Source organism: Cryptotermes secundus, unplaced genomic scaffold (genome assembly GCF_002891405.2).
Source record: "Cryptotermes secundus unplaced genomic scaffold, Csec_1.0 scaffold261, whole genome shotgun sequence".
Classification (NCBI taxonomy): Eukaryota; Metazoa; Arthropoda; class Insecta; order Blattodea; family Kalotermitidae; genus Cryptotermes; species Cryptotermes secundus.
Genome location: NW_019738959.1, coordinates 72,612 through 91,374, shown reverse-complemented (window position 1 = coordinate 91,374; position 18,763 = coordinate 72,612). Strand labels below are relative to the sequence as shown.

Below are 18,763 nucleotides of genomic sequence, written 5' to 3'. Positions count from 1 at the left end.
AAAGAAGGGGCAGCTTATCTCATGCCTCACGTCTCTTTCGAAAATACGAGGTCACAAAATCGCTGCCCCGCCACAAATGAGAAAGTTCCTGGAATTAAATTACAAGTCGGTGGTGTTTGGGGGGTTCAACATGCAATGTGTACAAAAGTGGCCAAAATTGTGCGTCATAATTCTATTGCAAAATTACAAATATTTGTGTGATGTGTCTTATTGTAGTACCACTGCCACCGGGTAAACACCCATTTGCGGTTTAAATAAATAATAATAAAATAATTTGTCTCGTTAGTGGTGACTTCTATTCTCATAGTACTCATAGTTTAATAACAACAACCATGAAACTATATATGGACATGTGCTAGGCCTCATGTTTGTGTAGTTTTTTGATGATTATGTTAACTCTCGCAGATGGGTTATGTTGTATTTTGTTTATATACCTTGTGTAGGTTCTGGTGTCATGATATAGGGACTAGGTCTATTCATTGGTCCCTACTGAGTGGGTTTCACCTGAAGACGGAGACAGAATATAGTCCTCGAAACGTTGTTTTAAATAAAAATAGGACGGTGGATAATGTCCAGAAACACGATAGTTGTATTAATATACCATCGTCGCAAACTTTTTAGACCTTAGCGTAATTATGAAGTTTTCTCCCTCCTCTTATTTCGTCCCTTCTCTGTTCGGATGTTCTGAACCTCCAGGCAGTAACAGGACAAAGGCATGGGTAGTTCTACTTCATGCTTCTTATTATTGGTATCAGGCAATAAGTCCCTTCAGTCACGCACAGTGCCTGCAGATAAGGGCCGACATGTAAATGCGTTCCTATCTTAATAATTCAAGGAACAAGATTCGGTTTTGAAATTGATTTGCGTCTGTATTCAAATTTGAATAGACAACTGTTGAATACTAAGAGGCTCAGATTTTGTCGGAATTGAAGTGATTCCTTCAGAATAATTCATATTCGTGTTGTATTGAACCGTACGTCTATGGCAGTTGTTCATGTCTTATTCTGTGCCTTTGTGATACAGGGTGATTGTTAAGAAGTTAACTCACCATATCGAGTAATTGCCTATAAGACGGTTTGTCATGGCATTTGTCCCTTGAGTCACAGTGTCAATGTACACGTATTTTTCTTCTTTGTCAATTTTAATATTATCCCTGTATAGACAGCATATTTATTTGTTGCCAATGCAATTCCGAAATAATTGCTCATGATCAGATTATGGTAATAATGTAAATTGAAGTAAGTTTGCAAGTGGTGACCTCTCTTCTTTTCCTTCTTACTCACTTACACTAGGAAGGACAATTGTTTGTTTAGAACCTTCGATAATTGGCCATTCGTTACTGCGCTGTGTGAACAGCGCCCAGGACTAAGTATAGATATCCACGCTCCCTTCAGTAAGTCCATTATTAACGTCACATATCCAAGCCAATATCAGAACCTGAGTGTAACCACGTTTATCCAAACAGTTTTCAGAATATTCAGTAACAACAACTCTCGCAAGAGCATGTTTCAGAGCGTCCAATATTAACGACGCCTATCGACGCCTGTTTCAGAACGGAACGTACGCATGCGCGTCGCTATGCCCTCAGGAGTACATCTCGCCCCAGGGGACCTGCAGACACCCGCGTCTGGTTGAGGTGCCGGGCCAGTGCTGTCGGGAGTGGATGTGCGACAACACAGCAGGTAACTGGCGTCTCCTTACTGATACTCTCCCCAGGCTTGGGGCACGAGCCTCACAGATGTGACTCCCTCGTCAACATGAACAGCTGATTCTTTGCTGACTGGTTCCTTGGTTTATTCTTCCACCCTGATGACGGGGCCATTATGTTTCCCCGAAACATAAACGGACATTAATCGGACTACAAGACGTTACAACCAAGAAGGTAGTCACCGCTGTGATAACCTCCAATCCAGCTTTAATTTATCTTCTGGGTCACGTGATTAGACATCTGGTCTGGGGTGCAGATGAACGTGGTAAAAAGCAGCATAGCAGTGGTTGCGGTGTCTAGGGAGGAAGAGAGGGAGGGTAACGCACTGTAACTAACTCCCTGTGTATTAGAGCCGTTGCTAAGCAGTGACTGTGTAAACAGCGGCCCTGCTAAGTAACGCCAGCAACATGCACGTAGGCAACAATAGAAGAACGGTGTTTTCTGTGGTCCGCACCGCTGCCGTTTCTGTGCAACAGCTCGGTAAACACGTTCCCGCTGCAACGGACACGAACGCAGCAGCAGAACGGTGTTTTCTGTGTGGTCACTGCAGAGATATGACCAGGGAAGTTGGAGCAATGACTTGAGAGTCGACTTTGAGTTCATGAGTGCATCAGTATATGTACCACCGAAGCGACGAGAAAGAGTGATGTTGAATTGATCAGTGAGATATAGCGAAATTCCAGGAATAATCAAGGCAGTGTCTGTTCAGGACTGCATAGAACATTGGGTGTAACTGTTAGACGAAACATTATCATATTGCACGTGTACCGTCAGAGCGTTCGGCTGCACGTGTGTGTTCAGCGGTAACTGCGTCACCGCCGCGGGCTTGCGCCATCCTCGGGGGGGGAAAAGGAAGTTCGAAACTCGAGGGAGGAAAGCGAAAAGTGAATTTCGTATCCAAGACGGGGGATGTCCCGGCGCCGGGTTACCAAACACTTCGGACGAACAAACTTTTTACACTGAAATCAGAATACCAGACATTGTTGCAACAATGTCCCGAACGGAAGCACAACTAAAACAGCTCATTAAGGTGCTGGGCGACATGGAGGACGTGGCAAGGCACATCCCAGTCTCTGTAGGGGAAAGTGTGGAATGGGCTAGCAACTTAAATGCGGAGGAAGAGAACGGAGCGAGCTACTGCAAAGGTCTCCAGGGAAAGCCACTGTGCCCTGTACAGTGATGTTAATTTTTCTGGGTTTATGATTTTTAAATATTGGTTATGGAGACATGTTCCGTTTCGAAACTCTCTGTTATAGGGAGTGTCCTGGGCTTACTCCCAAAATAAACCCCATAAATTCACTCTGCAGAGGAAGTATCGAGTTATTGACCGCCAGGGGTGAGCGGTGCGCATAGCATCTCTGTCCTCTGTCGGAGTTTTCTTGGGACCTTTAAAGGCCTCAGCCGTAAGGCAGTCTGTCCATACGTGCAATCATATATAAGTAAAGAACGTGCTAAATTCAGAACAGGCTTCGAAGTATGTTGGTTGCTCCTTCCTTCTTGACTGCTTCTGGATCCTGTGTCTAATGTGTGTACAATTCCTTGTTAGGAACGAATCAGGAAATGTGGTCATTGCGCAGGAAATCCACTGGACCCTCGTTTTGCTTTACGTCGAAACATAAGATGTGTATATTATTTCTCTCTACAACTTTCGCCCGTGGAGGTATAGCTCCAATACTCTTTACCTCGGCACTAGATGGAAGTGAGCAATCAGCTTCACGCCCCGGGCTCTTCAACCCCGTTACCCGTTCGACAGGAAACTGAGTGGGCCATGTAGAAGATAAATATTTGTCCCTTGCTTGGAATCGAACCCCAGCTATCCAGTCCGTCGCTATGGGAACTTCGGAACCCTGACAAAACCGTATCTGTTAGAGACAGTGTTTCCGTGTGTGTCTCTCAGACGGTGAGCTGGGCAGCAGGTCAAGTCCACACAAAGGCTCTGAATTTGAAGACCTGCCCAAAGAGAACAGTGTTCTCACACCCTTTGAGAAAATGTCTTTATGTCCTCACTCGTCCCCCCCCCCTTGCGGTCGCCCGTCGCATCGTTATCTGGGCAGGATCTCTTCCAGAAAGGTGACTTTTCACGTTCTGTCTCAGTCAACATCTGGAGAAAAGGAATTTCCCTTCTCTGGAAATAAACTTGGCGAGCTCAGTAATTCTGGAACATAGAAAATGGTGGTCGAGAGAATTTGCGGAGGGAGATATACAGGGTGTCCCAGGAGAAGAGGGCAATGTTCTGGGAGGTCACAGTATCGGTCATTCTAACCAAAAAATGTGTATATGTACACGGTTTCCCAGATAGAGATATTTCACTGTACAGTTCCAAAACTGTTGATAAGAAAGAGATATTAAGTACTGTTTCTAATACCGGTATTTATTGTTCAAGTGACAAAGTTGGTACAGTTTACCTAGTATCATACATTTTCGAAAATTACACTGGCAACATCAATGCACTCTGCACCTCATGTGAGGACATGGCGTGTTGCTAGTCTGTACTGTGTACCAACGATTTGAGCGATCTTGGCATTATAAGGGTTCAGGGAACGTAAATATGCTTGAAAGAAAGCGTTTGTGCTGTATACTGAAGCTACAATCCCAGGATGTGTCTCATAGTGACGAAGCGACCAGAATTCCTATCGAGCCGGCTAGCTTAGCGGTAATCCTCTAGATTCGTAATTGGGAGGTCATGAGTACGTATCTCGGGCAGGGCAACCTCTAAATCGACTGACGCATTTTGTTGGTTTCGTCCGCCCCTTCAGGAAAATGTCTCGGTAATAACCATAATAAGCCAGGATCGTTTCCTTTCGGATCCATCCATGTGTCCTGCCATTCAACACTGTACAGTCTAGTTACTGACGCTGTCGCAAAGGAACACATGAGAACGGTAATTGAGAGTCTGATAAAGGCACATTAACCAAGTAATCTCAAAATGAAGCTAAGACATTCTGACTTGGTACTCTGTCTGTTATCTGAACAGTCTTGCAGGATACAGTGGCGAACCCTGGCGGAAGTCTCCGAACTTGTTAATGACTCTGGGAGATTCAGTAATTGCTTGAAGTAGTTTCCCCAACCGCCGCTCTTAGTTGTTGTCGCTACCACAGCCAATCTTCCTCAATTACTATTGAGATAATGGCTAGCCAGGAATTCAGAATGAGGGGATTTACCGGAATTAAACACTGCAGTGGAAATAGAAGGCCCTGAGTAACCATACGCCTTTCATTGTAGATCAGAAAATGTCGAGTAGTTACTATAGGATTCTGACGATGGTGTATAACACACTGATATATTGGGTTTTTGGACTTTATCCATCGTCCTGGTTTTTAAGATAACTAATATTATTAGTTGTTATTATTATTGTTTTATTATTAATATTACTAATATTATTAGTTATCTTAAAAACCAGGACGGTGGATAAAGTCCAAAAACCCAATATATCAGAAAATATCGGCCCAAAATCAATGTTTTGCGCTAATAAAAATTAGTGAATCTTAATGTGACATTTATTGAAGTGCTGTGTTTTGTTTGAAAGTGTTTATGTGTGTTATTTGTGTGTTGTCTTATTGTAATACCACTGCCACCGGGTGAAAACCCATTTGCAGCTAAATAATAATAATAAGAATAACAACAGTAGATTATTAGGCGTTTTTTACACACACACAAAGATTATGTGAAGATCATATCTCCTTGTTATCTACCTTCAGCAACTAAACCATGGGCGTGTCTTACTCAGATTCAGTGTGAAAAACTTTCGACTAAGTTGTCAGACAATTTCGACCATCGTCCATCGTAGTCGGCCATAACAACGTCCAAAATTTGACACTTCCGTTATCGCATGAACTTCTACGCAGATCTTTAAGGAATGAATTTTGTTGTGTGTTAAGTGCTACATGTGAGTTTTCGTTTTACTTGTCAAACACAACAAAAGCAAAATATCAAATAACTCACTGACGTTCAACTGTGCATATCTAACTTTACTTGGTTTTAACAGTGTCGCTACATGTTTCTGCTCATCAGGCGATACATAAACAGCCTTACACTACTGAAATGTGCTTTCTCTGTGGATCCATATATTGTCTTTAGTCGTGTGTTAAAGTGATAATACAGAGTGCTTCTCTCGCTCTTACTGTTCAGCATTATATGCTCAAATTATGTTTATCTGTATAAAACAAGCATTTCAACTTATTAAAATCTTAAAATATTAACAGTGTGTTAAAAATTTTAATATTATTAAAATTTTAAAATATCATGCATATATAAATATTATAGCCTAGATATTTTATCGTCCTTAGTTTAAATAAGGACGTGTTTGGTTTGTTGTTGTTCAGGACGATATTTCGGTTTGTTGCTATTATTTTGGTTGAGCAGTGTTGTGTGTTGGATGCAACTGTCCTCTCTTGTGCTGTTTATAATGTTGACATTTGGTGTTGTGTTGTTGTGTATGTTGAGTGTGTTACAGGATATGTAGCCTTTACTCGCGCTTGCGCAGTTACGTCTGCTCTCGTCGCTTGTGAAAGCGAGAACGGGAACATCCGCCAATAATTGTCAAGTCTCTCCGAATTTCAGCCTTAGGGCTGTAACAAACACAGCGACATCGGTCGTACGACGTCCGTACGGTTCATGCCGCATCAAGTAGTAGAATATAAAGTGTAGTCTTAGCTCTCATACGTCACGACATGCGACATCTACCGTACGGCAGTCGGAGAGCAAAGAAATGTATTTGGTCGCTCTAGTGTGAAAAGGAGGTCGTACGGCAAAAAAATCCTACGACATTTTTCCGTACGACCGATGTCGCTGTGTGTGTTCCAGCCCTTACTGCTTCATATTACAGCCTGGTTTACATAAGGCTGGGGGCAGATTTTTTCGAAATGTCCTATTAATCGTTCAGAACATGTTCTTAAAATCGTTATAAGAAACGCCTGCCGTGTTCTTCCCTCGTTCAACCTCACAGGTTTATGAGAAATCCTTGTATAGCTGTGTACTTTAAAATGCATGCAGGTTTGTTACATCCGTACAGCCGTTTATTTTTACCTTTTGTTTTTAATCATTGTTTTGCACCACTCTGTATATTTCATTGTTGAGCTATGGCTTTGTGACATGAGGACAGAAGTAACATAGTCCTGTACAAGAATTAATCTTTAATTTAAGGTAAAATTGTCCCTCTACTTAACTAATGAACCACTACGCCATGAAGTTTTGTGTCGGAGTGGATGTGTAGACTCACCTTTTATTGACCTTGGCACTAGTTGGAGGTGAACGGTCGGCTTCAGATCCCGGCTGCTTTACCCCAAAGGAAAATGTCCCCAGTTGGGTGGACCCCAGAGCCGATCTGGACAACACACAGAAGTGAAAATTCTTGACCCTACTGGGACTCGACCTCCAATTCCTCGATCGTCCAGCCAGTAGCCAGTCGCTAAACCGACTGAGCCGTTCCTTCTCTTATTAATCTTTGATTTCGATATACGAAACTGTTCTGATTTGTGTTTTCTTTTCGGGGTAGTTAAATGTGATTGAAATGTATGTACATACACTGTAGAATTAACTTTATTGCTTTTATGCAAATTATGTGCGAGCAAGTATGCAGCATCCCTCCAAATTAGGCACGCGTTTCATTATATTTGCGTTGCTTAGCAACGGACGTTATGTCTCATTACGTACTAATTCCATAAGATAATCCAGCCTTTTTTTTTTTTGTTTCTTGAACAGCCATGCACTGATCCTACAGTTTTTAAACGTGAAACTTTTGATGTCAGTAATCTGCCAGTTCGCTTTATGTGTACATGAATAGGCTACCGTTGAAGCCCGAAACCTGAGCTTACATCCTTTGCTTCTGGGTCGTATTAGCTGAGAATATTTCATGTGGGCCAGGATATCCCCTGTGACTTGTGCCAAGTAAAACGGAAACGTCAAGTTTGTCTTCAGATAAGCCGCACATTCCCTCGTCCGTCCGTCCGTCCGTCCCTTCACGTCGGAGTGCACCGCCACACATTATAGTTATCACGTCATTTTACTCACTACAAAGTAATTTGTGTTTGTGATTCGTATATACAGGGTCATTCAGAAAAGTCACGTCGGTTTAATTGCATATATATGCTTAATATACAGGAATGATTTTGATGTCATGCAACACGGAAGATTTGGGGGAATAATCTGGAGATAATTATGTTATTAAAAATGTTGGAATTTGATTCCTGCTACCTGGAGACATGGTCCGACAAGATGTTCCAAATTAACTATTTTTGCATTCAGCACGGTAGGGAGGATTGCTACAATTGGCGGGAACCGGGAACGTAGCCGCCAAGTCAGCTTTTGCAAAGTATAGAGTTTCACCAAGTTTTATTTGATGGGTAAATAATTTAGGGCATCCTCAGAGTGAATCACCCTGTATAATGCTCTTCATAATCATATGTAGGCTTGTGTTACTTCTCCCACAGGCCGAACGGGTCTTCATCACGGTCCCCTCTCTCCGTTTCAATTGCCTGTCCGAGGTTTAATAATGCGAGCATTGTTTATTTAACTGCATAATCCACGCAAATAAAGTTTGCTCTCAATCTGCCCAGCAGTTCGCTAACCCCGTAAGCCATGATGATTATAATTGATAAACACAATTCAGTCACTCTGTTTAGAGAATTAAATTTGAATTCGTTGAACTGTGGACTGCAGTGATTGAATATTTAATTACGTTTTTTATATTACTGTCTTCTGCTATTTCACGCAGTAAAATTTGCTAGATCGTTACCGACGTTTCGGTCCAACTTGCTGCCTCCGTCTTCAGGGTAAAACTTCCTCACAAACATTTGGTAAATACCAGACCGTAAGACATCATATCCCGTAATAAGTTAATATCCATAATCACCCCCGCGGGAATCTTATATCTCTCCTGGTATATCTTGTTTGGAGAAACTCACTGTTTACTGTGAGAGCCATACGGAACACATAAATACACTGTGTGGGCAGAATGCAGAGTTTTAGTATCTTGAAGTCCGTACCTCACAGGAAACACACTCCATCTCCATAGCAACGCCCAACCGGTTAATGCTGTTTAGGGAAATAATCGCTCTTTACTGTGAGAGTTTTTCATACGGAATACATAAATACACTTTCCCCCTTATTCCTTCTCAACCCTAGGTGTTATCTGATTATATGTCGAAACCGGCGTTTAACGCCATCTCCCAAGAATAACCCGTGCAATAGTCAATCATAAGCTATCTCATTCATATGCTACACTTCACATATCCACATATAAATAATATAAATATTCACAGAATATACACGATACATAAGAAGAAAAGGCTGTTTGCCCGTTCATGACCTACGACATAACGTTTGTTCACGCAACATGATAACGCTCGACAATATGTCTCTATGGCAACCCGAAATTGCGTAATAACAATGATAAATCTTATCGTTACATTACTTTATATGTATGTAAGTCAATACAATTGGGTTCAGTTTTCTAGCCACCCTGTTGTAAATCCCTGGCCATTCCTGTTTTGTGGAAAGGATCAGATTTCTGGATCATGAAGATATTGCGGGTTATAGGGGCCTGCCATGTCGCGGGAACTCCCCACCCGAAGTGGCCCACCCCGGATCCAGTATTAATCATGGTGGGTATAACTGACTCCAATTCACGCCACAACCCTCACCAACATCGGTACCTTGTCTTCTGCTGCGTCCTGATATATCCGTATGTGGACGCGTAATGCTGTGTTATAGCCCAAGGAACTTTTATTAGTAGCCGGTGAAGGGTAACGTATCCTGTAATATGACATTGACTGTTTTCGTGCTAGAGTGTAGCATAGCTTTCCATCTCCGGTACCCATGTCTGGCGACTCCTCGCGTCCGTAATGAATTCACGGCCAAATTAAAATCAAATTTCGCCTCGTCTAATGAGACGTTTTGCGTATAGCGTTTGCATGTAAGACGCAAGACTCCAGTAACTGATTATTCTTTTCAGCCCAGCACCCCCCGACCTGCCAGCAGGAGTACTCGCAGTGGTCCCCCTGTTCGAGTCCCTGTGGTGTGGGTCTGTCCCACCGTGTTTCAAACCTGAACCCACAGTGCCATCCCACCAACGAGAGCCGACTTTGTCAGCTGCGACCTTGCGAAGGAGAGAGAGTGGCGGTGCCGCGCGGACACGCTAGACATCACCACGTCAGGGTAAGCCACTGAATGCGTACAGCCAACAGCGATACACGAAGTTCAGATGCTAGCAAATGTGTTCAAGGTTCGGAATTTATGGTCTGTTTCTTGATATGTTCATGTGTTTCATGATTTATGTCCTTTGAATATTTTAGAAAACTCGTCTGAGATTTATTTAACATTTTGAACCTTGAGTAAGAGTCACGGTTACTTTACGGCTGGCGGTTTACGGCCAATAAATTCGTCTTAGCATTAAGTCTCTTGAGGTTTAAGACGAGATTCTCTTTAATTGAATCCTTGCGGTAATAGCCCTTATGTAACTTATTCTTTCATGAGAAGATGGGTTTGTCTGCGTGCCTTTCCTTTGTCAAATGTACGTAGGTCGTACCGAAAGTCATGAACAACTTTTTTTTGCATGCAACCTGGGAACAGCAGACGAAAGAGAGTACGGTGGTAGGTGGAACCAGCTGTTGTGTTAATCTTGAGTGTCTTGTGACGTCAATAGCTTGCATCACGTGACCAGTATCACTCCTAACAAAATGGCCGACAACGATATGTCGTTTCGCCAGCGTGCTGTCATCGAATTTCTTGTGAAAGAGGAAATCCCTGCTGCAGAAATTCACCAGAGACTTCAGCGTGCTTATGGAAGTGTGTGCATGGGTGCGAACAGTGTTCGAAGATGGGTGAAACATTTTAAAGATGGAAACACCAGCATCGAAGATGAGCCTCGGAGCGGTTGTCCTCGAACAGCCTCAACTGAACGCAACAACGTACTTAACGCACATATAGCGTGTTATTGAAAATTCTTCCTTGTGCACTGTGCAAGTATACAAGTCCTCTGTCAGTACAAGCTTTGCAAAGGAGACCATGCCTATCTTACGTATCTTATGCTACAACGGCAGCTTAGTCACTTGAACGGTCGTAAGCTTTACCGCAGCCTCTTATATTTTCTGGTGTGAACTACGAATTTCGTGGAAATAATGTTGAGGAATCCAGTTCCTACCTCACAGCAAACATTTCGTCTATAACAACCTCCAACCAGTCAGTGCTATTGGGGAGAATGTACGCTATCTGAGATAAATGCAGAGCTTCCTCGAGGACTATCGTCTTCTCGGGCAGATGAGGTTTGCACGCCCCAGTGACCCTGAGAGCTATGCTGGCGGGAGTGTAAGCTCCTGGTAGAGCCAGTCATGGCATGTAGGGCAAGATGAAGTGTAGTCCCCTGTCCTTCCGGTTGGGGACTGGGTGTGGGGCTTACGTACCACACTGGTAATTTTATTGTTACGAAACCTTCAAAGTGTGTGTGGAGGAGGCCAAGACGCACGCAGGGTTGTAGCGCCAGTAGACAAGAGAAAGGTAAATATGGTAACCTGTGATGGTGGTAATAATATTTGTTTAGGCATACAAATTATGGAGCTCCTGAAGAATACTATATTCTGCGATATGACGCCGTATAATGTGGTAGATATTCATCGACGTTTTGGAGGATCGTACTGCCTCCAGCCTCAGGATCAACAAGCAACGGTCTGAATTAGTCCCATTCTTAATCTCGGACCAAATGAAGGTGAGCCGTTACCTTTACGCTCCGGTCGCTTTACCCTTGGGGAAACAGACGTCGGTAGCCATTAGAGAGGTTGGGTGGGTCCCAGATCCGGCCTGGAGGCTGTAGAGAAGAGGAACTTACATTTCCGTGCCTGGAATCGAACCCCAGTCGTCTAGCCAATTCCCATCTTGTGGAAAGGCTGCGGTACTCTCCTAACATAATGACAGCACGGAGCAGCTCTCTGGCAGTGTTCGTTAGTGCGTCCTGCCCGATGATGGCTTCATCAGCCGAAACATGTAGCGCACTGACCAGTAGACGCATTGTACACAGTGAAATGTGAAAGTGCCGAAACGGAAACAAAGCTAAGAAGGTATACTATCCCAACATTCTCCTGTAATTGCTGAGGAAAACCATGAAATACCCTCAGGATGTTCGGTGTCTCGGCCGCTTGAACCAATTTGTTTCCTTCTGAAAGACAATGAACTGCACTAAAGGTGGAGCATGCTTTTTGGCACTTCCTATAGAGCGTGTGCCGCAGGTGCAAGCATATTGTTATGCTGGCACCAAAAAAATAAATAGACTCCACGTATTGACAGAGCATGTTTTTTGTGGTGATATAATTCCACTCTGCAATCAATACCCCCCTCCGCCCGCCCCCTCGCTGTTTCATACGAGCGACTACCTGTTGCAGACATCAGGGGGATAAAACTCTCCTTTCTCCAGAGACTCGAACCCACGCCTTACAGATGAGTGAGACGCTCTACAGCAAAAATTACCCATCTCAGCACCGTGCTGGGTAGTATACGACCACTGGGAAGACCAAGACGTAGGTGGGTGGACAATATTAAAATGGATCTTAGAGAGACAGGTTGGGATGGTATGGATTGGATTGATGTTGCTCAGGATAGGGACCAGTGGATGGCTCTTGTGAACACGGCAATGAACTTTCGGGTTTCATAAAATGCTGGGAAGTTCTTGAGTAGTTGTACAATTGGCGGCTCCTCAAGAAGGGCTCAGCTCCATGAGTAAGTGAGCAGGTTAGCAGAGGGGTAACGAGTTATGTTAGAATCTCAGGCGGCATACTGGCTATATTGACCACGTTTTTCCTGGCTTTCCTTTCGAATCCTTTTCAGTTCACCATTCAGCCTTCAGTCCAACACTCGACCCTTCATAAACGAAAAACTTAAAGGGTCGCTAAGGAGCCCACACTTCAGCAATCGGGTTTAACTTGCGCAGCCTACGTAACGCGTGTTGCAAATGTTTTCATAATAAACCTACATATCTATGGATATCAGCAAATAAATGAAAAGAAATATCTTTGACATATAACGCTTTATAGTCAGTTCGAAAGTCAGTCGACGTTTCGGGGGAAATTATCTCCATCTTAGGGTCAAAAAGTAGGCTAAGCAAACCAGTATGAAATTAAAGTCTCCTCCGAAACGTCAGTTGGCTTACACCAGACTACAGAGCGTTATATCTCAGCAGATCGAAATCTTCCACAAGCATATCTCGCGATGGTTGCGTTTCTATGAGGAAGAGTCAGCGGAAATGTTTATTGGAAATTGTTTAATTTGAGAAATTACGATTCTAAAGGGAAGTTTCTCAGCTGCGGCAGCTTCCGCTAACTTTCAACATGAAGGAGAATCAGTTTCAAAGAAGTTTCCTTCTTAATGTTTCTTTGGACATGAAAGGAACTCGACATAATTTCCCGGGAAAAGAGACCAGTGAAGTTGGTAACAAATGCCGTAAAATTCTTAACGCAATTTCTAAGACATCGAAGGGTAAAGTCGTGTACCGTGGGTGGATGGGTAAGTTGAGGAGTAAAGGATAAAGAACGTATGCCTCTTGGGATGGGGCACGCGGTAGCGTAGTTGGTTGAGGCAGTATGTTACAAGCCGGAAGGTCGCTGGTTCGATTCCCGATGAGTTTTTTTTTATTCAATTGACCTAATCCTTCCAGCCGCACTATGTCCCTAGGGTCGACTCAGGCTCTAACAGAAATGAGTACCAGGAATCTTCCTCGGGGTAAAGGACAGCCAAAGCGTAAAGCTGACAACTTTACCGCCATCTGTGAGCCACTTGTCCAGATAATGTGGGGGCCTCGACGTCTGACAACTCTATGGGCCTCCACGGCCTGTTACAGGGGTAGCTTTACTTTACTTTTTACCTTTCAGCAGACGCATTCGGCTAATTGGCGTTCTCCTCTAGTGAGTGTTCCGGCTGAGATTCGAACCCATCACGTCCAGAATAGAAAACAGAGTTGTTGCTACATTAACATGCTTTATAGTCTTCCTGTTCGAGGGGTCTCGGTTTCAGAATTTGGACTTGAGACTGGCCTACCCGACTGGCAGTTTCCATGCGAGGCCTCAGAGCAGTTCTGCGGAAATGGCGTGAATTAGGCCACGACCACTTCTTTGCAAGTCGCTATTCATTAATCGCCCTGTGTAATCCGTGCTTCTGACAAGAGCCGCAAAACAAACCAAAAATACGTAAAGGAAAGTGAACGGTGGTTGTCTTTATGCTTTGTTGAGCTCCGCGCCAACAGGATGTATGGATAAGTAGAGGTAGAACTCCACGCATTCATAATCTTGGCACTAAAATGAGAGGAGGGGTCAGCTTTACACATCGGCCGTTTAACCCCTCCCCCCTGATGAAGAGCCTCCACTACTCAGTGGGTAGGAGAGGCTGGGTGTGTCCCAGAGCCGATCTGGACGTGGTGTCCCTTGCGTGAAAAGGATTGGGTTTTCGTCGTCACCCAGCAAGTAACCTAGTCACTATATGGGCTGATATGTGGTAAGAAAATCAATAAATGGATACATTTTTTTTATTGCTAGTGGGGTGGGACTAAGTCCCTTGTACTGCGGCCACTTCTGGCCTATTGTACCAGCCCCAGATGATAGGTGAGGGTGATTGTGGAGCAATTGGTGGAATGAAGATTGGCAGGGGAAACCGAAGTACTCGGAGAAAACCTGTCCCAGTGCCACTTTGTCCACCACAAATCCCACTTGAACAGACCCCGAATCGAACGCGGGTCGCCGCGATGGGAAGCCAGCGACTAACCGCTTGAGCTATGGCGCGGCCGATAGATATATATAAAAAGATAAATAAATAAAAGTAAGGTAAAGTTTCGCAAAAGATAAGTACACAGAGAAATGAATGAATTAATAAATAAAATGTTTAATTCATTAATAAATTAAAATATAAATAAATAAAGATAAAACATAAAGTTGTCCCTGTACCAGGCCGTGGAGGCACATAAGGTTGTGATACGTCGAGGCTTCCGCATTTTCTAAACAGTCGGCTAATAGATGGCGGTGAGGTCAGCCTTACGCGCCGGTCTCCTTTTACCTCCAGGAAGATTCCTGGTACTCATTTCTGTTAGAGGCTGAATCAACCCCAGGGCCATAGTGCAGCTGAAAAGATTAGGTAAATTGAAAAAATCCGATAACCTAATCGGGAATCGAACTCGCGACCTTCCGGCTGGTGGCATATTGCCTCAACCAACTATAGAAACAAATAAATAACAGTGTGCTTCATGTCAGCATTCGACAGGCATGTACAGAAATTACCACAGAATAAACCTCACTTGGCCACTCCTGAGTGTCAGCTGTGGGCTTGCCTCGTGGACTGCACCCGTAATCACGTCCGTCCGTTTGTGCCCAAAATAAATCGCTCCTCTGTCCTGGACAGGATCGGCTCATTATTTGTGTGAGTCGCGGTTCTTAGACGCACAGTCGAATTAATCAGTTGTAAGCAACATTCCTCACCACGCGCTCTCAACAGAATGCGCAGGGATTGGGTTAAAGCAGGGCCTTAGTTAGAATGCATCACCCTTCCTCTTACCATGCAGCTGCAACCACTACATCGCTACTTCGTCTCACGAGTCTCAAGCCAAAAAAAAAAACACGGTCTGTGCACGTGTGAGTGGAGTTCATGTTAATACGCTCGATAAGTGGCAGTGACGTCAGAGTTTCCGGCCTCCAACGCATCCTTACTTCAATTTGAATAAAAGCGTTGTTCTTTCCCCACGGTTTCGTCCTACGCAGTACACTCCAGTGCGTGTGTGGGAGACATACGGAAGAAGGAAGAGGAAAGGAAGCGAGGGAGAAGAAATAAACGAAGTAGCAAATCGGAAAACAAAGATTATAGAAACGTGTGACAATAGGAAAATTAAGAAACCAGTAGAACAACAATGAGAAGACCACCACAGTTTGTTCGCTCTGAGCTTAGTCATTATTTCGCCTTTCCTGTATCACAGAATTTTCTTTCCCCTGATTGTACTTCTGTCCTGAAGATTGACGCAGCAGTTCCACTTATATTTCGTAGCGTCACATCCTGCCATACAGTATATTTACAGTCACAGCCTTGAGATCCACAGTTCTTGCTTACCGCTTATTTCTGTTACAATTTAAACTCACATAAACACGTTTCATGGGTGAAGTGTCCATCCCCCGCCAAGTACGACAGTACACAGGTTTATCACCAGTTTTCAAGTGTTAGTTCCCTTATTCCTTATCATTTTTCCGGATATATTTTATTCCTGAATTGTGAGAACACCCTGTATATGGAATGACATTAACTCTACTAACATTTGCTTCCAGAAGGGTCACGAATGTAAGGCCACACAGCGGGTGACATTTCCCGTGAGGCTGCGGTTTGGACCTTGCAGAAGCAGGAAGACGTATCGTCCCAAATTCTGCGGGAGCTGCCCACGAGTATGCTGCAAACCGCAGCTCAGTACCACTATCGAAGTGGAGTTCCACTGTGACAGGGACAGCGCGGTGGAGGACAACACGGATGTGCTGCTGGACCTCACGGAGCCAGGGACTGACCTCTGGTGGCCGGAAGAAAAGAATGAGGAGCCCCACCACTATTTCTTTTACGGCCACGAGCCAACAAGGTGGCCTCCATGGAGAAGAGGGGGCATGGAGTTCCAAGAATACAAGGATGATGAGGGCGGGAGGTCGTTTCGTACTGTATTCTTCGGTGTGCAGTGGATTTTGAAATGCCACTGTGCTCAGTCGTGCGGTGAAGAGGTGACGCTTGCTGAACAGGACTGGTTGGCAACTGCTAGGCCCACTAATGGGGAAGGTGAGGTGCTCCTGCACAGAGTTCACAGGACTGCCGCTCCCTAAAGCGCATTTAGCCATTGTGATAACAGTAACTCAGCCGGCCGCTAGGTGATGCCACGTGATCAGAAGTCAGGAGACGGTGAAGGTCACAAGTCTGAATTCTCATATTAACTAGCACCACCCTCGATTGTATTTCTGTCGCGGTAAACTCCAGTATTATATTTTGAAATACACTAAATTATTACGTGTGTGTACTTACTGTTCCCGTAGAAAAATGTCGGATTGTGAGTGCTACTGCGGCCTATGGGCAGGTTTCAAATAAGAAAAACCTGAGAATCAATTTCCGCCATGAGCAAAGGCTGTCCTCTTCCCCATGACGTACAGACCGGCGCGGGGGTCCACGCAGTGAGTACTGGGGGATTTATCTCTAGTGTAAAACTGGAGGGGTGTGAAACTGACTACTCACCCCAGGTTAGAACTGAGGGTAAGAGCGAAAAAACTGCACCGCCACGTCCCTATACGTTTCCATGGCGTGATGACTTCAACTTTTAAAGGAATTTGCTTTCTAAATCTCTGTATATATTTTGTACTAAATGAAGCACCCCTTCGTCCTGTCTATATCACAATAAATAGCAGCATAAATTTTAACGAGGAAATGGCATTTAAATTAATAATTTGAAGTTTACTTGTGTGGGGACACGCGGTAGCATAGTTGGCTGAGGGTCTATACTACAAGCCGAAAGGTCTCGGGTTCGAGTCCCGATGAGGGGGATTGTTTTCAATTTACCTAATCCTTCCAGCCGCACTATGGCCCTGGGATCGACTCAGCCTCTAACAGAAACGTGTACCAGGAATCTTACCGGGGGTGAAGGGCGGTGTGTAAGGCTGACAACCTCAACACCATCTGTGAGCCGATTGTCTAGAGAAAATACGGGAGCCTAATTAAAATATATAGTGGATGAGAACTCGAATCGCACCCAGAACCTCTACCGCAACACTTGGCAACACAGCTCATTAACATCCGTGGCTGCCGTGCACACTGGCAACAATGTGAGGTATATTCCGTAATGTTTGAGTGTTCTGTATGAAGTTTACGGAAGGAACGGGAAAATTACATTTTTATGTGCTGGTATACACATAAGGGGGTGGGGGAGGAAGCAGATAAACGCCTGAAAACTTTCCTGTGAACTTTACTGTTGTAGTAACTTACAGTTGCAAAACATTGTAATAGTTTCTTAGGAGAATGGAAAATTTGCGTGTAACCGTTTCCAGCTACAAGTCAGTTCACATGGCAACACGTGACGGCCGGCATAAACAGAGGGTTTACAGTTTTTATATTAAACCTTGAGAGAATTCATACACCGAAAGACACTGGAATACATATCCTTTAGCTGCCCGTATAATTGGGAAGGTATTTCGAATTTTCCTGTATTTAGCAGGTTTATATCAAAGTGTGGGAAGGACGTCTCTTTTCAGGCCTGACACGGCCTATATTTTTGGTATGGCGGCTGGGCTTCTTCCTTGCCACAAGCACCTTAAGCGCCATTGCATATTTTTCTGACACATATGTAATTTTATGAAATGTCTGTACAACACCGGGAGAATCCAATTGGTCAAATTATACAGGCAAATTTCTACATGTTAGTTTAGATGTAGGTAGGAAAACTGCACATAGATAGTGGCCATATGGTTACTATGACAACCATATGCCTCTAGGTGTACCCAGCAATCATGGAGACATTGCGCACGAAACAAATGACAAAATAAGAGAAGGTGCGCGTATTTATGTGCTTATGTTGGTACAGTTGTCTCACATATTTAGTTAAAGATCTCAAGTGTACTGCAGTGTGACTAGATTCTTGACAGCACACTTCTAATTGATTAAAATTATTAAGAGACATAAAGAATTTTGTAATTGAAAGCATATTAAGTCTCAGAGTGACTAATCTCTTTTGGTATTTCAAATGTGCATTTTCATAAGTGGACATGTGTCCTCATCAGCATTGCCATGGAATATATAATTTGGTAGATCGGATTTTCCCTCATTACAGCACATAAAATGTTGATTGAACACATGAATAGAGCCTCTATAGCCATATGTTGTAACCCGTGGAGGAATTGTGACCCTACGCAAAGGCAGTGTAAATGTGTGGTCGCTTTTTTGTATGATTCGCTACGATGAAGTCCGGATTTCATTGATGTTTCTGAAATTCGCTTGCCTCCTCCTTTAATTACTTGGATCTGTTGCCTTATAAGGCATGTTTCTTAAATTTTTATCCAGGTATTTTATTGGTCTTTCTATCTT

General features: G+C 43.8%; 1 protein-coding gene across 1 annotated transcript in view; it reads left to right on the top strand.

Moving 5' to 3' along the window:
- Nucleotides 1-17,193, top strand: part of LOC111871412 (CCN family member 2) — a 115,139-nt gene extending 97,946 nt beyond the window's left edge. The window contains exons 5-7 of the mRNA XM_033754236.1: nt 1,553-1,682; nt 9,660-9,862; nt 15,988-17,193. Of these exons, the coding sequence (XP_033610127.1) occupies nt 1,553-1,682; nt 9,660-9,862; nt 15,988-16,521 (867 nt within the window). The 3' untranslated portion in view covers nt 16,522-17,193. The remainder of the gene's footprint in view (nt 1-1,552; nt 1,683-9,659; nt 9,863-15,987) is intronic.
- Nucleotides 17,194-18,763: the final 1,570 nt, after the last annotated feature.